The sequence below is a fragment of the Lepeophtheirus salmonis genome, chromosome 14 (assembly GCF_016086655.4).
Source record: "Lepeophtheirus salmonis chromosome 14, UVic_Lsal_1.4, whole genome shotgun sequence".
Taxonomy (NCBI): domain Eukaryota; kingdom Metazoa; phylum Arthropoda; class Copepoda; order Siphonostomatoida; family Caligidae; genus Lepeophtheirus; species Lepeophtheirus salmonis.
Window position 1 is genome coordinate 4,649,129 of NC_052144.2, and position 24,796 is coordinate 4,673,924.

At 32.1% G+C, this 24,796-nt stretch overlaps 3 protein-coding genes and 1 long non-coding RNA gene across 9 annotated transcripts; 1 reads left to right on the plus strand and 3 right to left on the minus strand.

Moving 5' to 3' along the window:
- The first annotated feature begins 1,696 nt into the window (after nucleotides 1-1,696).
- Nucleotides 1,697-16,226, plus strand: LOC121128929 (high affinity cGMP-specific 3',5'-cyclic phosphodiesterase 9A). Of its 5 annotated transcripts, none has more exons than XM_040724548.2 (11): nucleotides 1,697-1,890; nucleotides 9,670-9,896; nucleotides 9,978-10,126; nucleotides 10,208-10,248; nucleotides 12,525-12,647; nucleotides 14,331-14,439; nucleotides 14,504-14,672; nucleotides 14,754-15,185; nucleotides 15,252-15,473; nucleotides 15,534-15,662; nucleotides 15,793-16,226. In XM_040724548.2, exons 2-11 carry the CDS (start codon nucleotides 9,807-9,809, stop codon nucleotides 15,907-15,909), a joined length of 1,581 nt encoding a protein of 526 aa, XP_040580482.1. In that variant the 5' UTR covers nucleotides 1,697-1,890; nucleotides 9,670-9,806; the 3' UTR covers nucleotides 15,910-16,226. The 5 variants fall into 5 exon arrangements, with proteins under 5 accessions (XP_040580482.1, XP_071749511.1, XP_071749509.1 ...); XM_071893410.1 differs by having other exon boundaries at nucleotides 1,740-1,890; nucleotides 9,657-9,896; XM_071893408.1 differs by lacking the exon at nucleotides 1,697-1,890 and having other exon boundaries at nucleotides 9,675-9,896; nucleotides 14,504-15,185.
- Nucleotides 10,836-15,702, minus strand: LOC139907179 (uncharacterized). 2 transcript variants are annotated; one of them, XR_011783618.1, is made up of 3 exons: nucleotides 15,562-15,702; nucleotides 13,954-14,026; nucleotides 10,836-11,282 (listed from the first exon to the last, which is right to left on the minus strand). It is a non-coding gene; the product is annotated as an uncharacterized lncRNA (long non-coding RNA). The 2 variants fall into 2 exon arrangements; XR_011783617.1 differs by lacking the exon at nucleotides 15,562-15,702 and having other exon boundaries at nucleotides 13,954-14,093.
- A 212-nt stretch (nucleotides 16,227-16,438) lies between the features above and the next one.
- UbcE2H (ubiquitin conjugating enzyme E2H) lies at nucleotides 16,439-19,270 on the minus strand. The gene is made up of 4 exons (XM_040724549.2): nucleotides 18,139-19,270; nucleotides 17,898-18,076; nucleotides 17,303-17,435; nucleotides 16,439-17,228 (listed from the first exon to the last, which is right to left on the minus strand). Exons 1-4 carry the CDS (start codon nucleotides 18,352-18,354, stop codon nucleotides 17,214-17,216), a joined length of 543 nt encoding a protein of 180 aa, XP_040580483.1. The 5' UTR covers nucleotides 18,355-19,270; the 3' UTR covers nucleotides 16,439-17,213.
- A 112-nt stretch (nucleotides 19,271-19,382) lies between these two features.
- Nucleotides 19,383-23,787, minus strand: PAN3 (Poly(A) specific ribonuclease subunit PAN3). Its single transcript, XM_040725229.2, has 5 exons — nucleotides 23,123-23,787; nucleotides 21,431-22,017; nucleotides 20,874-21,376; nucleotides 20,187-20,401; nucleotides 19,383-20,127 (listed from the first exon to the last, which is right to left on the minus strand). Exons 1-5 carry the CDS (start codon nucleotides 23,288-23,290, stop codon nucleotides 19,915-19,917), a joined length of 1,686 nt encoding a protein of 561 aa, XP_040581163.2. The 5' UTR covers nucleotides 23,291-23,787; the 3' UTR covers nucleotides 19,383-19,914.
- Between the last annotated feature and the right edge of the window lie 1,009 nt (nucleotides 23,788-24,796).

The window sequence follows — 24,796 nt, forward strand, 5'->3', positions numbered from 1 at the left end:
TCCCAACAAAAATTTGTCCAAAGTTTTGCTCTTTTCTGATAAAAATTTTCGCCGTTAACGCAACTGAGAAATAGTAGAAAAGACGCTAGCTCACAACCAAAAATCTATACAATGTCTCAGTTTCAGCTAGATCTGTCTCCAGAACAAAAAATCCAGTCGGAACTATGGTATTGGGCTTTGTTGGAGTCTGCCATCCCATTTTTGTGGAAAGGAAGGAACGGCTCATTGCAGATACTGACATCGAATTTCTGGAAAAGAAAGTGCTACCCTGAGTGAGAGAAAAGTTCAGGAACAACTTTGTTTTCACTCAAAGCTGAGTTTGAGTGTCATTGTGCAGCTAAGACCCTGGCCTTCCTGAGAGACAACTTTCCAGACTTTTGGGACCTCAAGATGTGGCCACATTACTCTTCAGACGTAAAGTCCCTTGGACTACTACTCTATCTAAATGTTACTGGAGGAGAGGTTGTGTGCTACTCCTCGCAGGAGTGTCCAGACTCTGGAGGCGTCCATCAAGAAGGAGTGGTCAAGCTCGAGTCTGACTACGTAGTCAAGGCCTCGTATTCTGACAATTATTAGAGCTGAGGGTTCACATATTGAATAAAAGTTGTGGCAAGCACTATTTTCAGATGATTTTGTTAAATGAATGTCCTCACAAAACCTCGCATTTAAATTTACTTTTAGAAAATTGAAAAAAATAAAATGTGTACCTCTAGATGAGATTAACTCTATATTTTACAGCTTTATTAGCACTCCTTTAAATTCATTAATACCTAGAGTCAGCTGACATGATGTGTCTGAGGGCTACAACCTTTTTTTATGACTTCCTTTTAGTTGTGGTATTAAGTTCATCGGAATTGGGTCCTTTCCACACATCTAGTTATAATACGTGTGAGGATTTTTCTAGTTTTTTTTATATTGAATACATATTACATATATCAAATCGAGGGTTGAGAACCAAACTGTCGTAGCTCATTTATTAAAAATATTATATTAATTGCCTTAATGTCATTCTAGAAGTTACTACTTAAAAATAGAAGAAATTCAGACTCTTGGTACGAAATGAAAGCTCAGAACATGAGCTTCAAGTTAAGAGACTGGAACTTTTTAATTAAACTACCTAGACTTATCAAAAAATACAATTAAAATATGTTCTTAAGACTTTTTCCCGCTTCAGTAACCCCACAGCTATGCTAAAAAATAAAAATTGATATGCTAACTCTGACAGTTATCAATAATATTTTTGAGTAGACTAGCTGCTTAGTTGTCATTACTCTTTATTAGATTAGCTATAGGAGGAAGTAAATAAGGACACAATAAGTACTCTAATGTTGATCCCAATTATATATTGAATTCAACAATGTTATTATCTGTTATTCATGCACGTGCACACCCTTGATCACACTTTATCCCTTTATAAACCCTCCTCAATAATCAAATAATAATAACAGCATTGGAAGATATACAAAAACATTGATTATATTGCCAAATACTTTACAAAATTTCCACGCGAGAACATGCTACGAATTTACAACACTAATTAATTATTACTTAAAAGATTATTAAAGAAAAAGAAACAAAGAGACAGAGAAAGGATTGCATGAGAACAATGAACAAGAGACAATTCCAAAGACTTCGTAATTACTTCTTCTCTCATTAAAATGATCTTCTCTTCTTTTCAGGAAAAAAAAATCGAATTAGAGCCTAATCGGATTTCTATGGTAACATTTCTCTTAATCATTGCTTCATAGCATTTCTCATTTTGTGAAAGGGATCAGAGGAGGAGAGGGAATACTTTTTTGAGGACATACTCAGAGGATACAAAGGATCAGAAGAAGAAAGAAAAAGGACTTTGAAGAGGATGCTTGGAGCCTAGTTGGGAAATGTGATTAAGTATTAACCTCTATTCATAATAACTACATATCATTGGATTCAAATATTTGTAAATGCAATGGGCGTGAGACTCACTCATTTAAAATTAATTTAACACTTTCACACCCAACATTGAAATTTCTCGTACATCACCCAAAAAAAAAAAATATATATATATAATTTAAGACCAGAAGGCTTCCAACGGAAGCCAGTCACCCTCGTTATTAATCCCTCAGTGCAAGCCACAAATGCAATTTTAAGTTTAATCGGAAGCCAATAAACATATTTCTTTGTATGTATAATTCATCATTGATCCGAACTGTTTTGAAAGCTTGAGAACACGGTTTAATGACGTCGTCACACAGATCATTAAGAAATTTACCCCAAACTGATTTTAAAACTTTAGAGATCTTAGATAGGAATCTAACTTGTTGTAGGACCAAACACCTATCTCGAATCAAATAATGGGACAATGTTTGTCACGAACCCAGGAGCCGTACATGTTCCGCTAAAAAGCTTCTACGAAGCGTTATAGATTATTGTCATTATTAATCTTTCCATTTTTTCTTTATTGTTCATTATTTAAGAGATTGTCGTAGTCTCTGTAAGAATAATTCCCGCTTTCCTTTGGGGTATTAAAAAATTATATTTAAAAAATATATATAATAAAATAATAATTAATATTTTTTTAAATATAACTACAGGGTCGTTCAGTTAAGTCCGGACTACATTTAACTGTATCCTGATCCATAAGGAAAACAAGTAGAGGTTTGAAATATTATTTGCAAGTTATAATAATACAAAAGAAAAAAATCATTGAATGTGATTGCCATTCTTGGCAGTAATTCGCTAAAAACAGGGCCTAAAGTTTAGTAAGCCATGACCGCAAGGGATACCTTGTTCATTACTTGATGATATAGGCATTCAAGGAGTAGATGATGTTGTGTTAATTGGCAGAGACCATCCTCTCTAACTCCCCCTTAAAGAAGTAACCTATGGGATTCCTATAGGGGAGTTAGAGGGCCAGGTGTTGGGGTTCAAAATCCTACCTTCTCCTCTTTAAACAAGTTTCGGGTCTTGCAGGCCTTGTGAGAGGGGCCAGGTCACCATTGCCCTCAGCATTTATCCAAGATATCACTTGGTCAGGCAGGAGTGCACAGTACTTGATGGCAACCATCCTCTCTTTTGACTCAAAGAAGATGGGAGCCATCACACTGCCGTTGCTCCAAATGATCCCAAGGGGCATTATGCTGCCCGGAAACCTATTTTTAAAGACGTGCAGGTCATTGGCTCTCTCTGCAGCCAACCATTTGTCGTTCTGGATGATGTGGGATCTGTCGACAGTCCATTGTTTCTCATCCGAATAAAAGATGATACATTTACCAGTGGACTTCAAAATGTTCAGCAGTTTTCTTCCATGAGTTGCTCGAGTTGCTTTCATTTTGTCTGTAAGGATACGTCTTTTGTAGAAGCGGTATGGATTCATCCTCAGGCCAGTTTTTATGGCCCTGGAGACTGTTGTCATGCTTACTTGGTTATTTTTGGAAAGAGCGTTAATCTGAGTCCCAGGAGAAGACTTTTCAGGCCTACAAAGAATATGGGAGTGCGTTTTTGATCAGTCTAGGACTTGTGGGACTTTCTCTTACATACCCCCTCCTCCTTCCAGTGGTTCTAGACTGTGCTTTTTGGATATCTAAGCATCTTCTTGATGTATGCAGGGGTGCAAATTCGATTATGGTGTTCCTCCGTGTTTTCTACATCCTGAACACTTGTTTTGAATTAAAAGTTACGCAACTAACTAAAAGCTAAGGGTCAACCTCTCACTTTAAAAATGAAATAATCGAGAAAAAGGTTTTCTTTCTTGTTCAGAATGTAGTTAAAGATGGTCCAGATTTATTTCAACGACCCTGTATAATATTTCCCCTTCATTATTTTAGATGTAGAAGTTTATCTTTACAGCTGTAGTTCATTTTCTCCTCCCAAAATTATATAAGAGGGAGCTGAGGCTTTTAATACTAGAAACATGTATGCTAAGGCTTAAGCAAAACCTGCCACAAATAGTATAGAAGAACTGAGAAATTACAACATTGGCATAGCACAACTTCAAAATGCAATTTTCCATATTTTCATAGGAAAAAGACATTGATTATATTTAAATAGTCCAAAATATAGCTGTATACAAAAATTCTGCCTTTAGAATTTATAAATGACAATTTGTATGAAATTATTTAATCCCAAAATCACGCCTATCGTATGTCTCTTTTTTATGTATACATTCGACTATTTGAATCTAATAGTTATCAAAAAATATGAGAAATGACCTTATAAACTTATGTAAGGTCATATGTCTCGCTTCCACCTTCTCCTCGGCCTCTACAAAAATTCAATTTCTAGTTATAATATTTTAAAGCAAGCAGGCACCTTTCTGAAATAAAAAACTTATTTTGGTATGTAGTAGCTCAAAAAGATATGAGTGCAGTTATTCTCAAGCTTTTTCAATTAACAACCCTCGTCATAAAGAGAAAAGTTTTTTTTGCGAAAAAATTAGAATATTTAATAACAGCAAAAAATTTATTTGGAATGACCCTACTTACACACCCTTCCCCATCTCAAAATAAGTATTTGCACTCATTCTAATAAAAGAAGGGCCTTTCTTTTCTTTTTTTTATGAAAATTTGCAGTAGATTTTTTTTCCTCATTATTTCTCTCTCAAATAACATTTTTTTAGAAAATAAACGTCAAACTTATTTTTTAAATCAAAACAAGGGCCTACTGCAGTCACATAGGTCGCAGAGGCCTAAGTTCAACGTCATTGTTGTGATCATTTTAATAAAATGAACGGAAATCATTGAATTTTTCAAACATCAAAGGATGAACGGAAATGTGTGACTGAAGGAGTCCAAACTTGCTGATAATTTTTGCCGGTCCAGTATATCAACTCAGTACACCAGCAACACCACTGGTTGGTAGTGCTGTATTAGCCCTTGTTTACGACCACAGACCAGTCTTGTCCACCTTGTTGGTCCTTAAAGAAGGTAAATCGTGACGTCATTAAGAGTCTTTTTCCTTATTTTAATTATTCCGTTATATAATAGAATAAATTATTTTACTAAGTAAAAATATAATAGGTTTGTCTTTTATTGCATTATAATGAAAAAAAAATGAATATTTTTGCAAGATATGTGCAATGTTCTTAATAGAAATCTTATAAGGACCAACAGTCTGAAGGACCAGAAGACTGTACTGGATATAATTAATAAGGACCGACACGATACTACACCATTGTATGCCAGGGGTAGTCCTTAGGATTATATTTGTACTTTTTTTTTTTTTTTTTTGTTTGGGGGATAGAGGGGGGCTTGGGTTTTGAAAAAAAAATTGTCAAAAAATTAAAAAATTTCTAAAACATTATATCATATATTAAATTTTTGAAACAAAATTTTCTAATATTCAACAAACAACAGCTATTCACAACAAATATAATTTGTTTGAAAAAAAATTCGAAAATCCAGAGGAGTTGACATAAAATTAAATTTTTTGGAAAAAAACAGAAATTCCTTAATTTAGGGGAGAGGGATACTGCCCCAACAGCCCACCCCTGCAGATGCTCCTGTATACAATAGTGCAAAAGTAGTGTTTATAAAGAATTATGTAACATTTGAAATGCAAGATATATACTCGTAGATGTGTATACCTACTCAAATCATTCATACGTTCGATAAACAAACATAGTTTTGTCCATTACTAGACCATCTAATGTACATAGATACAAGCAGAACAAAAACTTTCTCTTCTTGAGAAAAATCCCCAAAGGCCACGCTATCATCATTATCCTCCATAATAACTTTGAAACCCCCACTTTTTTTACTCTTTGAAGGACTTGAAAAATGAAAAACAGAATTGGCAAATAAAGAAAAATTACTCACTCAGGAGTTATGTAATGTGTATAACATTGTCAGTTAGAAACGTTCCAAGACTTATACTAATATATATTATCTATAATATGTAACATGTAGATACTATATGTTAGAGCAATCACTATGTTAGAAATGAAATACGATAAAGGTATTCATTTTAAGTATGAATGTCGTATGTCCTAAGGATGTCAAAAATAGTTGTACCCTCAATCTAAGTCAGAGGTCGGGTAACTTTTTTTTGCGTTTCCCCAAAAGAATTTGTAGTAGAATTAATTTACCCCAAACTAGTTGAGGGGCTTCCACAGGATTATATACATACAGGGTAGGACAAAAATACTTGGACGCGAGTGATGGATTTATCAATACATAAATAATTTTATATTTTTGATAGTAAGCAAAAAAATAATGTTAAAAAAACATGTAGACAAGGTTTTTGCAAAAAAAAAATATCACTCAATATGACCTCCTTTGTATATAAATCCCAGCCTTTACACGTCGCCTGAAGGCCATGCAGGAGTTGATGACAAACTCCTCTGACTAGTTGTCCTATGCAGCCACAATAGAGGACTTCAGGAACATTTTTGGAATTTTCTTTCAAAAAATTAAATTTTTTATGAGCAGCTAAGGATTTATGAAATGTTCTTCCAAAAAAGTCATTTTTTGTGAATAGCTCAGGATTTTTGAAATTTTTTTCGAACAAAATAGAGAACGCGTATGGATTTTTGAAATTTTTTGAGAATACCTACGTATTTTGAATTTTTTTTTTTTTCCAAAAAGTTAATTTTTTGTCAACAGCTGTTAATTTTTAAATAAAATTTAATTTTTGGATTTTTTTTAATATTAATATTATATCTCGCAACCTTTATTCTAAAAAGAAACAGAATAAATTAAACAAATTCAAGTTAGTAATTAGTCCATTCTAGGCCTATTCTTTCCAACTAGTGAATTATTATTCAATGATTGTTGGGAATTGTTCATAGTATATTCAGAGCACTGGTGTGTGTGTGGGGGGAGAAATAGACACTTCGATAGCTGATAACAAAATACAGAGCAACAGTGACGTAAGGGCGTGTTAAAGAAAACCATTTGGCAATGACTTTTTCACATCCTCATGACGAAATATTGTTGTAATTGATCTAAATAAATATGCAAGTGCGTCGCAGGGGATCGGCTAGAGGGACTGTAGCTCCCCCATCCCTCGTCCAATTTGAAGAATTATTGCTTTTTAATAGAAAATTTAACATTTGAAATTTTCTTTCAAAAATATCATTTTTCAAATTTTTTAACAAAAAATTTATTTTTTGTGAAGAGCTGTAGATTTTTGAAGTTTTTTATCATAAAAATTTAATTTTTTTGTAAATTGTTGTGGATTTTTGAAAAAAAAAAGATTCAAAAATTTAATTTTTATGAGCAGCTGTGGATTTTTGAAAAAAAATTCAAAAAATAATATTTTTTGTAGAAAAGCTATGGTTTTTGAGAAAAAAATCTACAAAATTTAATTTTTTATGCATACCTGTGGATTTTTGAAATTTTTTTCTGAAATATTTTTGAAATTAAAAAAACGAAAATACTTAATGGAGAAAAGCTATGGTTTTTTGTTTCCAAAAAATTTAATTATCTGGAAATGGGGAGGAGGAAAGGAGCAAGTTTTTATCCATTTTCTACTACCTTTAATTTTTTGCAGACCAAAAGAGGCATTCCTACTTTTGTTCTAGGTTTTTCTCCTTTATTTATTCTGCTTGATTAGTACTTCTAAAGAAGAGAATAACATTATGATACAACAATGAGCGTTATATGTATTATATGACGTAGAATTTGTATACATATACCTAAAGAGACTAAAAAGGAAAGAGAGACAAGATGGTTGAAATAAATAGTAAATAAAAATTATGAAGATGAATCATATTCGGGATTCACCTAACCTCGATCAAAAAATATCGAATATAAATACCCTTCGTAGATGATTAGGGTTATATAATTTTGTTTTAAAATAACTTTTATAATATTTTCGAGCACAATTATGATTAAGATACTATGAACTATGGCTTTAACTATAGTTTATGTTTCTGGTTGATTCGAAAGAGAAATACATAGCCCTGTCCGAAACGACGTTATCTTCTCTTAAATTACAGAACTACGTAAGAGATGAAAAAGCGCATATACAGAATTTTAAAGGAATCATAATTAGAGATAAAAAATAACATCCTTGATAGATATACATGACGACGCCTCTTTCCCTTATAGTTTCTTTAAATACAAGCCATCTTAAATTTTCTCAAAATAGAGGCATTCTCACAAATGTGCCGCCCCCTTCAACATTAAAGTAAGCTGGAATTATTTTTCTCAAAATGGAGTCTGGATATTATATTCTTTGATGAATTAATTATCGTACGAATAATTATTCAACAAAATATTCCTGATTAATCCTTTGATGGCGTTCCAAACAACATTAAAAGTATCAAAAATTCAGCATCAGAATTGAAAAATAAAAAAAACATCGATTTTACTTCATAATAGAGGTACAGAAAAAATAGGAATTTTTGCTTTTAACTAGAAAATTTAATATTTCATTTTTTTTTGAAATTTAATATTTGAAATTTCTTTCGAAAAAATTTAATTTACTGCAAATAGCTATAGATATTTTAAAATTTTTTTAGTAAAAATTTAATTTTTTGTGAATAGGTATGGATTTTTAAATTTTTTTTGTTTGTAAATAATATAATATTTGAATTTTCTTTTTAAAAAAAAATAATATCTCAAGATTTTTGGCAACAGCTGTGAATTTACAAAAAAAGTTTCTATAAAATTTATTTTTTGTGTGAACAGCTGTAGATTTTTGAAATTTTTTGAGAATAGCTATGGATTTTGGAAATTTTTGTTTGAAAAAAATGCATTTTAAAATCTTTTTACAAAAATTTTTAATTTTTGGAATTTTCTTTAAAATAAATACCTAAAACAAAAAAATATATATATAATCCTACTGACGCCCTTGTGAAGGTTATACCTATATTTATACAATACAAAGCCTATAATTAACCCAAAATATATCAATGAAATATTGAGCATTTTATTTGAAATGCTATACGGGTTAAATTAAGTCTCCTAAATTAAATGAAGGGCCTTAACTATAGTATATTTTCTTGGGTAAGTCTCAGCTCATCCCATAAATTTGGCAACAAATTGCTAGAATTTTGCATATTTTTTCACTTTCCCTTATATTTTGTTAAGATTGTCCTCGTGTTGACTCACCACAAATATACATTGATCTTACTATGTACCAGGGGAGTCCTCAGGGAAGGGGCTGTAGACCCCCCCCCCTTTTATTAGAAAATTTAAATTTGAATTTTTTTATAAACTGATATTTGAAATTTAAATTTGAATTTTTTAATAAAACTAATATTTGAAATTTAATTTAATTTTTTTATAAACTAATATTTGAAAATTAATTTAATTTTTCAAATTTTTTTTTTTTTTTGCAAAAATTTTTATTTTCTGTGAATAGCTATTTACTATGGATTTTTGAAATTTTTATCTCAAAAACTTAATATTTTGTAAATATTTGTAAAAAATTTAAACAGCTGTGGACTTATGAATTTTCCTCCAAAAAAATCAAATCTTTTGAGAATAGCTTTAAAAAAATAAATTCCACAAAATTTAATATTTTAATTATTTTGGGCATTTTTTTTAGTGAATGGCTGTAGATTATTGATTTTTTTCCCAAATTTCAATTATATACATATATATTTGATATTAAATTTTTGAAATTTTCCGCAAAAAAAAATCATTTTTCAAATTTTTTTACAAAAAATTAAGCCCATTAACAAAAAAAAAAATCCTGTGGACGCCACGGTATATATTTTATTCGCACAGAATTTATTTCCAGGGATTTAAGGCAAAATGCTGAGGATATGAGGAGCGCCTTTGTGATAAGCATGAATATGAGAGCAATGAGGAATATACAACATACGGTTGTATACCTTTGTTATGGAAATTGAGAGTCTATACCAAGTCCAGGATTAAATGTTTTCCAACCTACTGTCAATCATGGGAACAGGTATCTCTAAACGTCAGGGTCATTTATACTTGCTCCATGATCGCAAAGTCATTAAGGCAAGTTCTGAGCCATCATTAGCTAATATATGGCCAAATTAATCCAATTATATTTATATATAATACAACTGATGTCAACAGGTTATGTACGACCGTTACAGTTCCCTACGGGACATGAATGATCAGATTGCCACGTGTGTGGGCTTAACGCGTTTCACAAACATCGTATTGAAATCCAAGGATGGAACTCTTATTGCCATGAGTCCTAGCATGCTCAACAATACTCAAAGGTTGCCTCTCTCTCGTTTTAATCATTTCAAATATTATGTAATCTATTTTCATGTATTTTCTATACCTTCGGAATAATACAGCAATCCTTACAAAGTCCATATTAGTGGCTATAATTCGAATTGTAAGTATGTGCTAGGTTAAGGAAATATAAATACATATATGCCTTGTACAAGTTGTGATTTCTATACAAGTTGTAACCTGTAAAAACAGATTGTACAAGTTACAATTACGTTTTATTTATTTACTACCAAAGGGTTACCCAGTGTTGCTCAGGGTAAGGAGAGAGCGGGAAATCACATTGACAATGGGTGATATATTTGCTTCTTATTAATTATACATTCTTTTGTGGGGACAAGCATTAATAAGCACAAATTTACCAAAAAAGTAGACAATAGCATTTATTGGCATTGTAAATAGGAACCATAGCCTATCAAGATTTTTTAGTACTTGCAAAACTAAAAAAAAATATGGAGAATAATGTCGTCGATACAATAAGCCTCGGTATCTGGTTCACTTTTGCAAATATTGCAAAAAAAAAAAAAAAAAAAATTGCAAAAATTGAATATACTATATAGTCTATGTAAAGTAAAGGATTAAAATTTTATGACGAAAATACATCATTTTATGGCATTTTTTCTTAAGAATTAAAATTTGACGTTGGATAAAATTAAAGACAAAAAAAAAAAAATATTCAAAAAATGACAGATATTTCAGTTAAACACATATTTTTATTTTTCAAATTTATATACAATCGAATTTCCAGACAAATTTCTACAAACTTTAGTTTATATACAATTCCAATATTACATCCAGTGTACATCCATTTTTTTGCACCTGAAAAAAACGAAGCTGCAATTTTAAGCGATTTTTGTTTTATGCCCATATATTTTTGGATTTGGAATAAATGTTGAAAACGTCCTTATTCGTATAATTACATATGTAGTTGTTTTTTGAGACACAAGTCACTTTGTTTATTTTTAACTCATCCTCTTATCTAGCCTCCTTGAGCTCCAAAAACCATTTTTATGTGTTTTTGTTATATAATCCTCCCGAAAATCGGTATCCATGGAAAGTTTCAGCCTCCTAGGTCCAACGGCTTGGGCATCCATAAATGACACACACACATAAACTGTATGCTATTACTTCCATTTTGATCTACAATTAAAATTACTTATTTATTATGTACATAACCTATATAAGCCATTTTAAGTTTATAATGTGCCTCACAATTGGTACTTTTCATCAAAATGATCCAAAATTACACCATTAAGGAATCAACTATCCTTTATCCTCATTACAAGTACGGACTCTAAGCAGAGCCATTGCTAGAATTTGCCTTTAGGGGTATGGGGGTAAAACTATTGCAATTTGTTTTGAAATTTTATTTGGGATGATCAATTTTATACTCTAGATGAAATGGACATTTTTGTAATGACAATTTTTTTTTAATGACCTATATATTTTCCCTGGTTATTAACAACAAATTGACAAATCCGTAGTTGAAAATAATATGATCTCCCCGGATGGTAAAAAAAATACTAGCAAAAATAAACTTGTTCACACTGACAATTGTAAGAATGTTCTAGCAAGAACAATAGGAATGAATGTGGATCCTCAAATCTACTCCAAGTCCAAGAAGGACTAACGCTGATTACTCCGTAACAAATCTTTAATATTGTTTTTCGTCTTTCACGCACTTGTAATTACTTTATACTTATACAAGGGTGTAGGGGCGTCTGCAGGGGCTTTATCCCCCCCATTTAAGGATGTTTTTTGTTTTTACTAAAAAATTTAATTTTTCAATATTTTTGCTTACGGAAAATTACATTTTCTGTCAATAGCTTTGGATTTTTGAAATTTTTCGACAAAAATTAATATTTAAAAAAAAAAAAAAATTATGCATGAAATTTAATTTTTTCCCAAAAATGAAATTTTTGGAAAAATTGAAAATTGATATTTTTTTTTGGAAAATTTGAGTCAGCAGCTATAGATTTTTGAATTTGTCAAACTTTTATCCCAAAAATTGTGGTTTTTGGATTTTTTTTCAAAATAATTCACCCCCAAATAAAATAAAAAATAATAATAATTCTGCAGAGACCCCTGTTATATGTTCTCTCTTCAAGAGTAATGATAACAACAGCTTTGAATAATAGAAAACACCTATTCGGGTAGTAACTACGAAAGGCCCCAAATCCTCTTTATTCATCATCTCACTCGCTTTTGAGTTGGAACTTGTACAATTTGCGTATACCAGGCACACGTGACAACTTGTACATGCATCATATGTTATATAATAAAATAACAGAATAAAGGGAGTTACGTTTAACAAGTTACAGGAATGCCAATGGTTGGAGGTAGGAGGGTGATTAACGATTTTTATTTATTTTTACTCCATAGCTAGTGATATCATTGCCGTTACGGTGAAAGAAGTTGGTAAACAATTTCATAAAGTATTTATGGTTGAGGACATGAAAAAGGAAGTTATCCAGAAAATGAATGCATTAGAAAGACGTGTTGATAGTGAGTAGTAACTAGTCTCATATCTAATAGTTCTCTCTTTCTCTACCCCCTCTACATACATACTGTCATGTCTGTCTCAAACTCTCTGTTTCAGTCATAACGTCTCTCCTTGTTATACAAAGACCATTTCGTACTTTTTATTCCATTGTAATATTATGTTGAATGATTCCTATTATTTATATGTAAGTAACATAGCACGCCCTCTATTAGACTCAAACAACCACAACAACAAGTTCATTGAGAACAAAGACACATAAATATAGTCCTAATAGAAATGAAACTTGCTCTGACTGGCTTTGTTTCAAAACTATAATAATATCATGCAAAACATATTAATTATTTAGTTATTATATATGACTAAGAGAATCATGAAAGAGGGAGAAGAAAATTATCTACTCTCGCCTGTTCATCTTTTTTTATGAAAAAAAAGTTCAAACCGACTAACTTACATACTTAGTCATTATCAAATCATAATACGTAAATATAGTTCTAGAGTACTGTCTGTATTTTCTTTACACAGTCATATTATTTCCTTACTACAAGCTACTTACTACCTGGCGATGGCCCAAGAAGTAAAGTAGTCTTGAATACAATCAAATTAAAACAACTTTCATTGTCATTGAGAAGTTTTTTCTTTCGGGATCCCGCTTTCCCTGGATTTATTCGTGTTTTACACCCCTTAAACGTTTATTTTATGCTAAAAGTTTCATTTAATTACATATAATCTACAAAAAATGACTCTTTACTCATTTAATATTTTTTGATGCTGGTTGGATCAGATTACGGAATTCAAAAAGCACGGGGCTCTTAAAAAACAACGACCAGTGCACCACCCTTAAGTAGTGCCAATGATAAAAATAAAGAACATGAGAATATATTATGAAAGTAGAACTAACTTAAAAGGTATCATTTCTTCTGAAAATATAAAAAGAAATACTGAAATTCCACAGTATTGATTATATACTAACGGGATCCCGATATTTTCTCCTACTTGGAAAATTGTTTCTGGGGGATCCCACTCAAATACAATTTCCTGGAAAATGGTGGGGGTGGGCTGGGGGGCTGTCGCCCTCCCCAAATTAAGGATTTTCTACTTTTATCTAGAACTTTTGGGAAAATCATGCAGCAGAACAAAAAATTGAATATTTGAAATTTTTTGTGGATAGCTATTGATTATTGAAATTTTTTCCAAAAAATTTAATATTTAAAATTTAATTTTTCAACTTTTTTATGAATAATTATGGATCTTTGAAAATATGAAATGAGATACCCGGATCAGAATTTATAGGTTATAGTATGCCCGTACTTAATAAATCATTCAGCGATCCACCAAAACTGGTGGATTAAGGAACAATCACTTGGATAATAGAGTTGCATTCCTATATAAAATTATGAATAATATCCTATTATTCTACTTTCTCTCTCAGTCTCTCTTCTTGAGCTTCGCAAGAAGGTATGATTGCTTGCTTTGTTGCTAGGCTAGGTTAGATTTCATTTCATAGATTTTAATAATCACAAAAACATTTTCCCCTCTTCCTTTACATTGTATGTACAATATAAAATACAACCCGGAATAAAGCATTTAATGTATAACAGTATAACAAAACAAAGGGTTAATTGCTATATGGACGTCACTCTTTAAATTTCATTTTTGTTTAATATATATATATATATTATTCACAGAGGAAGGACGAAGATTAGTTGAGATGGAAAAGTATAAATTAGACTTAGTGGAGCTTCGTGACTCCATTTATAACAGATCCAGAAACACCTTGGACTACAATAGGCTCAGGTAAACACATCATGAATGAGTGTAAATAATAATAAAAATCCTTCTCCCTTTGTTGCTATTAAAGACCTTGTGTTACGATGCCTGAATATTACTATTCTCCAACATCTGAGAAAGAGACCATATCATCTCATAGTCAGTCATTGCCACAATACAACAAATATAAACTATCAGAAGAAACGAAGGAAGCTCTTAAAACACCAGGATTCAATATGTGGCAATGGGAGCCGAACGAGGTGAAGTCTTATATACAAATTCTTTTTTGGCTCAAAAAACAAAAACAAAAAAATATCATATTATGTATCACTTATTTTCAGATGTTAATTCTTTTAGAAGAAATGTATTATGAGTTAGGGATAGTGGACGAATTGGAAATCAATCCAATCATACTCAAAAAATTTCTCATTCGAGTTCAAGAGGGATATCGAAATAATCCATTCCACAATTTCAGACATAGTTTCAGCGTCACTCAAATGATGTATGTCCTCATTCACACTTGCAAGTTGAATGAACACTTGTCCATAAAGGACTTGTCTGTTTTAATAACAGCCTGCATATGTCACGACTTGGATCATCCAGGATTCAATAACACTTATCAAATAAATGCTCGAACAGATCTATCTATCCGCTACAATGACATGTCCCCTCTGGAGAATCACCACTGTGCCATGTGTTTTAAAATACTTTCAATAGCTGAGTGCAACATTTTCGCGAATTGTGGAACTGAAGTGTCCAAGGAGATCAGAGGAGTAATTATTTTTTTAATCGAGGAGCCCTTTATATTTTCATATATGTACATTTTATCTTTAATTAAGGACATGATCATACTAATTTTGGCAACGGACATGGCACGCCATGCTGAGATCTTGGATGCTTTTAAACAAAAAATTGATGATGGATTCGATTTTAAATCCGAAGAACATTTGAATTCTTTAAAAATGATTTTAATCAAAGCTTGTGACGTCTCAAATGAGTGTCGAATGACAAATGTGGCGGATCCTTGGGTAGATTGTCTTCTGGAAGAATACTTCCATCAGGTAATCTACAAAAATCCCTCCACTTACACTTCATAAGATTCTAGAGTCATTATTATATAGTCGGACATTGAAAAAAAAGAAAGCTTACCTATAGCTCCTTTTATGGATCGGGATCGTGTTACCAAAGCAACAGCACAAATTGGTTTCATCAGATTTGTTCTTCTTCCGCTTTTTGAATCTATTAATAGGGTATGAGGACTCTTTAACATTCATTCTTAGAATAACAGGGCCTAAACACTCCCCCAAACACTAATAATTTTTTTTCTCTCTTTTCATAAACAATACAATATATAAATCTATACACAAACAAACACTTAAGTTATTCCCCGAGATGGAAGAACTGGCCTTGGTGAATCTCAGAAACTCTTTGGTCTATCATGAAAAGTTAAAAGAAGCTATGGACTCCCAAGAAGCTGATGCTAATAAACAGACTTGAGAAATATATCAAATACGATTATTTTATGCATTATATATATTAAAAAATCCGCACAATTAATTGTAAAATTTTTCAATATAAGCATTTTTCTTCACATTTGAATAATGATGAAGAAATACATTTAGTTTGTAGAGGCGATAGAAAATCAAACAGTTTAAGAAAGGCAGCAGGCAGGCAAATATACATACATGTATTATGTAGTAAATCAATATTTGGTGTATTGTATATATATATATATATCTTTTAAAAGAATTATCAATTAATTATTTTCATGTATATATTTTTTGAAAAATAATAAGTGACTTTTTAGTTCTGTATCCGTTGCGTATTTTTTTCTTTCTGTTCGTCACCATCTTTGCTGTTGACAAACAAAGACGGAGTAGTAGGTACGAGTCAGAGAGAAAGAGAGAGAGAGATACTAAAGGGTAGGAGTTAAGAGTTCTCTTTTTTCCATGGACATGAGTGATCTGCATACACAAAAAGGAAGATGACTGTGTAATTAAAGAGAGAAATAATTATTATCGAATAATACATTCATTTGTATTTATTCACAAATTCTCTCATTATTATTCTCAAGAATTGAATATAATATATATATATATATATGTACTTCAGATACACAAAAAAAATAATCACCAAAAAAAAAAAAAATATTTACAAAGATGTGAATTTGTCATTATTGAAAAAAAAGCAAACTATAAATGAGAAAAATATATATATATAACTGCATTTTCTTAATGAAAGTAATTTGTATAAACTTTTTTTTTTCAAATGATTGATCATGACGATAGTAAAGATGGAGGAGAACTTCTTCGATTTCGCACGGGGAGAAGCTTTATATATAATAATAATAATAAAATCGGCGAAGATTTCTTATTCAATAATAATGTTAAGAGCCTAATAATACTATCGATAAATTTAAAGCGGTCACACACACACACACATCTACGATATATTGATCTTCCATTTTGTGTGTCTGTGTCTTGGGTATTTTCCTTCATCAAATATCCATTGAAACGAGAAATATGTATACGAATTACGAATAGATAGAGAGAGAGAGAGTGAGAGTAGAGAATAGGGAAATATATCATGTATATACATCAATATAAGTATATATCTTATTTATCAGTCAGTTAAATATCTTTAAGTTTTTAGATTTTTTTTCGGTATGAAGAAGGGAGAGGATGAGTGAGGGACTTGTTGTTGTATGTGAGACTAGTGAGGACCGAAAAACTTTTTCCAAGGAGCCGAGATGTAAACAATTCTGCAAATTTATTATTTTGTTACATAGGGGAGTTCCTCATTTAAAAGTCCATATCCTGAAATAAAGAGAAAATAAGGGGGAATAACAAAAATTAAGATGGATCATGTGCGATAGCTTGGGTAAACTTACTTGAGCTTGATCGTCAGAGAAATCAGACATGCTAGACTCATCGTCTGAGCTTGCTGAGTCGTCTTCTCTTTTTCGTTCCTCAGAGGCATATTTGCGGACATATTCACTTACTTTCTTTTTGTAATCTTCTGGTCTAGAGTAAATAAACGGGATTATGGATTAATTTAGATATTATGAGTAGGTACATTTCCCTCGTATTTTGTTCATTTGAGGAATGTTATTTTCAGCGAGTGTCGTCTAAGCAACATTTATTTGAGCGAGATTCTTTTCAGTGAACATTACAGGATGAATGTGATCCAATTAAGACGCCATTACTCATCAGAGTGGTGTCTAAAATCAAATGGGAGAAGTCCAGCACATCAGTTTCTGTGAAGGATAAAAAAAAACTCAGAGTGCGATGGCGTTTAAACACTTGGATCGATGCGTTGGACCTTGAAGAAAGGATGCACATTCTCGTGGTGAATGAAAACCTTCTTATTTGTCTAATAATGACGTCATTCACCCATCCATGAAAATGTAGGTGAAAAGAAACTCGCTCAAATGGATATCGGTGAAAAGCAGGTTGCTCCAATGAATGCATGTATTGGACCCCTACCTATGAAGAAACATGGCGGCAGCATCTCCGTTGAGGGGATCCGTGGGATTGGGATAGGTTAGTAGCTGTGGTAAAAAGGATTCAAATATATTAGAGAGATCGTATAGGGCCGTCCAGGCTTGATTGATGACATCCAGACACACAGTACCGGAGACTTCGTCAATGTTGGGATGAAAAACCTTATAAAGAAGTAGAAGAATGCATGATTGATTAATGACTGAATCAATTATCTCCAACTCACTTTATTAATAAATCCTATAGATGGCGACTTGAAAGGATATTGCTCTGGAAGATGGACCCGGACATCCCAAGCCCCACCCTCATAGGGGGTCCCTTTAGGCCCGAAAAATTTAACTATGAACTCATCCACCCTCTCTAATATCGTGACTTGATGAGAGTCCATCAATTTTATTACATCTGTGTCCATTCGTCTTTTACCCGTACTTGGAGAAGACATCTTTTCAATGTGCTACTAATTGTCTAGTTATTTGTCAACCCTGAGGATGGATCTCCTCCAAAAGGAATTGAGTAATGGACGAGGGAATAGAATCCAGAATGCGCTCCACACCACACTCGCCCAACAACAAGCAGTAGTAATTTATATGCTCAAGTCGTACTTTTCCTCTTCTTTCTCCCCTTTTTTTGTGAGAATTATTTTTTTCAATAATGGAAGAAAGAAAGAAATAAAGAACTCGGGATGATAAAGTAATAATAGGGGGGAGGGGAAATCACTTGATTCCCATTTTCCACACAACGAAATATTCTTCTTCAATTATATATCATCTGTATATTCATTAATTAATTCACTCGACACTATAACAGAACTGACAAAAAAAGGAAATGATAGAACAAGACAAACTCTTCCAGCTACTTCCCTTTATGAAAAATTTACACCATACACGAACACTTCATTAAATAAACTGACGTTCCTTTTAACTTTGACGTCTATCCCATTTTCTTTTAACTTTTTTTCCCCTTCTTCTCCTTTGAATTCTGTCAATCAGCCCACATGCCTCTCTCTGCCTTAATTTAACTCTACTCTTCAGCCTACTAGATATACAAATAAATAGACCTACGAAGCCCCCGGCCAGCGAAAAGGACTACTCTCCGCAACAGCAGCTCCCTCACTAAAGTAATATTTCTTTTTCCCTCTTCACTCATGCAGCAGCAGCAGCTATCTTTCCAATTATTCCTTCCTCGTTTCTTCTTTCCTTCTTTGTTCAGGATCTTTTTTTTATACATATAATATAATATTATTTTCTACTAAAATATACACATTTATATATATGTATATGCATGAACATACAACACACTCTATTACTTCTTTGCTAAGTAATTATGCGTAGAAACAATTCAAGCTCCTTACTTCCTTCCTGGCCTTATGAGCGTGCTTTATAATAATAACAATAAATACAAATAATGTCAAAACCAGGATTCAAGGTCAAATTAAATGGTAGTACAACATAAATGTACTGATGATCCAACTTCACTTTTTTAAAAGATTTTATTTGTTTTTATCATGGATTTTTAACAACGCTTTAATTTTTTTTTAAATGCATTTTGTTATTTTTTTTTTCTCTTTGAATCTTATGTTTTTATATTTTTTTGGGTAACCTCCATTGCCAATATAAAATGAATAGATGATAGTAGGTGGGACAGAGTGAAACAAAGAAAGACATATATAAGGGACAATGGAGGATATGGTTTTAAAAATCCTTATAAAAAGAATAAGAAAGGAGGAAAATATTTGAATATTTCACTCTAAAACAAAGAGACAGACAAGAATAATCTGCCACTTTTTTCAAAAAAAAATAAATATTTATGTATGTCCGTATATGATAACTTCTGAAAGAAAGAGTTCCTCCTCTTCTGTTATTTGGTAAAAGTATTACGAGGGAAGAGGAAATGCCCAGACTTGTAGTACGTCCTACGCCAGGAGCAGCATGAGTTGTACAAAAATGGGGGATGCCCTCCTGATCATCTAAAGAAAGGAAATGTAATGAATGGAAGTATGTGGTTACGAAAAGTGAGATGAAGAGGATTTATTGGCCAAGACACATTCATTAAATGACTGCTCCAAGCAACGACGCAACTCCTGGTAACTCACAACCAAGACGTTTTGCTCATCTCTGGACATTAAACAAATTTTATCCGGTACGCCAGCATCTAGTTTATTTAAACAGGAGGTGACATGCGCCATATCCAACCAGGGACGGTCATTTTCCATAATCTACACACACATAAGAAATCTCTCATAGATTGGGTTCAACCAGTAATTAAGATACAAACCTGATGGAAAACATAGTCTCGAAAAAGTTTCAACATGTAGCGATCACCATATTCTGCCCATTCGTAGTCGTTATTGAGTTCGGCTCGATCCACAATCGTACAAACCTTGGTCAAAACCCTCAATAAACGACTTGATTCGATGTCTTTAGAGAGTTCAGCCTCAATTTGATCATTTCGCTTGTAAGCTGTATCCAGCTGAGTATAGAAACGAGCCCCTAAAAAGACAAACGCTGTTAGAGTCGTATATATAAATAAACATAGTTATCCAAAGATAATTAAAGTAAATGAAAAAAAATAAAATAAATTAAATTATACTTAATAAAAATTGTTATTTTAAAATATTATTAAAAAAAATAATTTGACCTGATTCGCTTACAGAATGCAAATTTGTTTATATTGCATTAAAAACAAATGAATAATCCCTATAGGGTCATAACCCCATTAAATGTAAAATTACGTAAAAACAAAGTTAATTCTGCTCTAATAAAACTCGTCAAATTCATTAATAAGTTACCAACTAAAAACAAAGATAGATTTAAATTATCATCACTATTATACTAGACATAGCAAAGGTTTATTAGGTATGAGTGTAATTTGTACGTAATTATGAAAAGTCCTACTAATGTATGTACTTTTAAGACAACTTAGTTAAAAATATTAAATATTTTCAACTCATTCAAATCTCACCAATCATGGGCATCAAATCGTTTACACTCTTTACTCGAGTTGGATTTGTGAGTAGATACATGATAATACTTCTCATGTCACTACTGTAAGTGGATGTAACTAGCTCCATCGAACTTTGAAGATTTTCGCGTTGAATAGCAAGAAAAGAATTGCAAGCTAGAGCAAGAATAATTTTCCCCAGTGAAATGAGATCTTCTTGTTGATAATGAGCAATTGCTGCAGTTGGGTTACTTGAGCTCGGGTCAAAGGTAAGTATATCAAATATTCCTCCACAATTCAATAATAAACGACTGGAGTCGAGAACAAGAATTTTAGTTGGATCCAAGGTTCGATAAGCAAGACCAGCAGAATGTATTTGTCTTAAAGCGGAAGTCAGTTGAATGATATACGTCCAAATAAGATTTTCAGGAAGAGGCACTCCAATTACACTCGTCGAAGGAGATTGCATATGCGAGTGGTGCAAGGATTGATTCTTCATTTGAGAGAAGGGCCTGCTTCCATCCCTTCAAAAAACTTATCTTATTAAATAAACAAATCATTTAAGACACTGTCCCTACCCGTATGGATCCAAATATGGTGAACTGGAAGACATTGCCGCTAGATGAGCCATATCAAAGTGCTTCGACATTAGAGTCTCAGCACCAGGATAAAAGTCATAGACAAATACCATAGACTGATCACCAAAAGCCTTGGTCGTAAAAACCTGTATTAAAGAAACCACATTGGAGTGCAATGTCCTCTTCCATTGATCAACTGAGGCCATACACTTGGTATTAATTAAACGAAAGCCATGGACTCGTCGAAGACAAACAATTTGTCCATTTTTCACATTAATTGCTTTATACACTGAAGTTGCGTAACCAAATGATTGAGATTTGGTTTGATGAGGATCTCGAAGCTCAAGTGGAGTAATGTGCTGGAAATGATCTATTTCACGAGGAAGATCCGGGTATGAGTCTGGATCAGCTCGAACTAAAGATATTTGCTGTCTCTTAAGAATTTTACATTTCAACTCATTTTCTTTTAGAGCCTTTGGATATGAAGCCATAAGATTAGCGACATAGCTCGGGGTTCCTACGCAAACAGAATAATTAGGTATAAGAACAGATCCACTCGCTCCTTCATTTCCCAGTAAACCAGAGTTCTAAAAAAATTATGTAAATAAGTGAATAAATAGCACATTCATAAGAAAAATATAAAGGTCAAAAGAGAAGGCTCTTGTAGTACAAACAGATATTATCCATAGGGCTCTCTCTCTTCTTTCAAATACCTACAACTCCTTACACAAATAAATTAGGACAACCAATAATAATATTATGGAAAAATTATGTCATGAGAGCCAATTGATCTTTTAAAAACCTTTACATTAATGGCATTTTAATTCTTGGAGCATACTTTATTCAAGGGAATTGAACAACATATTTATTTAGAAATAATGAGCTAAGTTTTGCAATAGGAGGTTCATAAGTGAGCAGAATGAAAACACTAATACACTTACAAGGCCCTACTTTAGAAGGAAGGAGTGGAAAATCTATGAAAAAATGGCTTAAAGGCACAAGTCAAATACAACAAAAAATAAATTGTGAGCTTCCATACCCGATTCACGTACAATTCGAGGCAAACACATATTACATAATTAAACACAATTAATTATTTCAATATTAAGTTGGATTTTGTCAGTTTTTTGTATTTATTATAATTTTAAACTACTTTTGGGATGAATGATATTCAACTTAGAATATTGTAGATTTTGTGGAAGTACAAAACTTAATATTCCTTATAATATGACCATAATTTAGTTGCCAATCCCCCAAAAAATAGTATTTCTCTAGTAATAAGTTACACTTATTATCCTTATTTTCGAAGAATGTAGAGTGAACTTGTTTGAAGCATGAATCTTAATTGATCCAGATATGGAAATATTAATTATAGATTCATCAATGCTCCATCAAATGAGGTATGAAAACTCAGGGGATTGTTATAAAATGGAGCATTTGGCTGACTTTTTGTAATGATTTGTTGTTGAGGGATATTTGATGAGGATTAAGATTAACTATGCGATACGAGAAGCCTAAATCCTGTCTATTGGTGTCTAATGGACATAAAGTTCAAGGTAGACTGGAGCTAAAGCCCAAAAGAGAAGAAGCGTTCATAACTCCAATGCCCAATATGCTGGACCTCACAACCGATTAAAGAAGCCCGGCGTCCACAGGAGGGAGAAAGACATTAAGGAAGTGTTTGAGTATTACCATTTCATTTCCACTGTAGAAGTAAGTGGTTCCTCCGTCATTGTAGCAGGCCAAAGCCTCATCCGGAGAATCCACATAGTCGTCATTAGAGGGCACAAACTCAGGAACTCCAGCTGAAAAATTCATGGTACTTAAATCCACATTTTTTGATGAGTAATTCAGGACCATGCCCTTGAGTCTATTATTCCTTGGGAATTGGAATCTGTCCTTGAACGTCGTCGAGGTCTCTCACTTCTATCAGAGTATTAGCGACGCTTTTACTTACTTACTACTTTACAAATGATTGCCTTCTATAGGTTTCAGCACTCTCTTTCCCTTCTCTCCGCTCTCTCTCTCTCTCTCTTTCTATTTCTGTTGTCTATTTTTTTCTCTTTCTCTCTCTTTCTCTAGCTTCCTCTCTCTATTTCGAGCATCCCCTTTCAAGAAACGAAAAGGGGTTGCTCAATAAACTACACTACAAGATATATTCTGACATAAATACACAATTAATAATGATTATAGTATTAATTAATTCCCTTCTCCGTCTCATTGACTGAGTCATCCATCTACAAACAGTTTAAATACAAGCTATCTACATATATTATGTATGCAAATTTTGAATAATTTTAGCGAGGGACAGATGATGGATCACTTCCTGAATCAATTCTACATATATGTACGAGACTACACGTTCCGAGCGTTTTGAGGTGACGTCAGCATTGTTGATGTTGGTCTTTTTGGGGGTCTCAACGGTTTAGTTTTATAACATTAAAAACCCTTTTTCATTCATACTAAGAAAATTAGTCGCCTATTGGATGAAAAATTAGTACCAACAAACAAAAGGTCTTAATTCTTACTTTTTCAAAAATATATCCCTTTATTGCCTAGTTTTATTATAAAATCCGACCCTAATATATACTTAAAATATGTTATTACATCGTTATACGTTATTATCGTTATATTTAGGTATTAAAGATAAAAATTGACTTTTACATTTGCAAAAATAAGATGCTTTTGCAGGGGTGTCCGCAGGATTTATTTTGGGAGGATTTGGTTTTGGATTTTTTGAAAAATAATTACAAAAATTAAATTTAAAAAAAAAAAAAATATATCAAAAATCCACAATCATTCACAAAAAAATTCAAAAATTGATGACTACTCTCAAAAAATTTAAATCATCCTCAGCTGTTCCAAAAAAAATTTCAAATATTACAATCTTGGAAAATGATGCAATTTATAACGTCCGTAAAAATGCTCTATTATATTATAATTTATATCAACCCTGTTACTACAATTAATATAATTTCAGAGGGAAAATAAATGTATTATTCCATTGATAGGTTAGGTATACTGACAAATTATTTACAGAATTGTGGTTTAAATATCTACGATTAAAGTTAACTTATTTCTTCAAAATAAATTTTACATCCCTTCGAAGGTTTTTCATTGTCCATTTTTTTTCCTACATATTTTTTGAATTATTTATAAAATAAAGATATTAAATTATTTAAAATGTTCCTTAATTATAGTTAGTCGAAACTCTAATATCGTACAAATCAGGATATTCAATTCATTGATTATTTAATTTTATATACAATTAATGCTGATCACTAATGCATTTAAAAAAAAGTTGTTTTTGAGCTATTTCATGCACATGGTACAAAATATGTAAGAACCATTCACAGAATTTGAGTC

Excerpts from the sequence above, each read along its gene's own strand:
- UbcE2H (XM_040724549.2), bottom strand. The coding sequence starts at position 18,354 with ATGTCTTCTCCAAGTACGGGTAAAAGACGAATGGACACAGATGTAATA. Across the intron at positions 18,077-18,138 it reads CTATAGGATTTATTAATAAA|GTTTTTCATCCCAACATTGA; the intron begins GTGAGTTGGAGA and ends CTTCTTTATAAG. Across the intron at positions 17,436-17,897 it reads GCCGCCATGTTTCTTCATAG|ACCAGAAGATTACAAAAAGA; the intron begins GTAGGGGTCCAA and ends TATTTACTCTAG.
- LOC121128929 (XM_071893407.1), top strand. The coding sequence starts at position 9,807 with ATGTTTTCCAACCTACTGTCAATCATGGGAACAGGTATCTCTAAACGT. Across the intron at positions 10,249-12,524 it reads TAGTGGCTATAATTCGAATT|CTAGTGATATCATTGCCGTT; the intron begins GTAAGTATGTGC and ends TTTACTCCATAG. Across the intron at positions 12,648-14,330 it reads ATTAGAAAGACGTGTTGATA|AGGAAGGACGAAGATTAGTT; the intron begins GTGAGTAGTAAC and ends TATTATTCACAG.
- PAN3 (XM_040725229.2), bottom strand. The coding sequence starts at position 23,290 with ATGGTCCTGAATTACTCATCAAAAAATGTGGATTTAAGTACCATGAAT. Across the intron at positions 20,402-20,873 it reads CGATTTGATGCCCATGATTG|GGGCTCGTTTCTATACTCAG; the intron begins GTGAGATTTGAA and ends TTGTCTTTTTAG. Across the intron at positions 20,128-20,186 it reads GAGACTATGTTTTCCATCAG|ATTATGGAAAATGACCGTCC; the intron begins GTTTGTATCTTA and ends ATGTGTGTGTAG.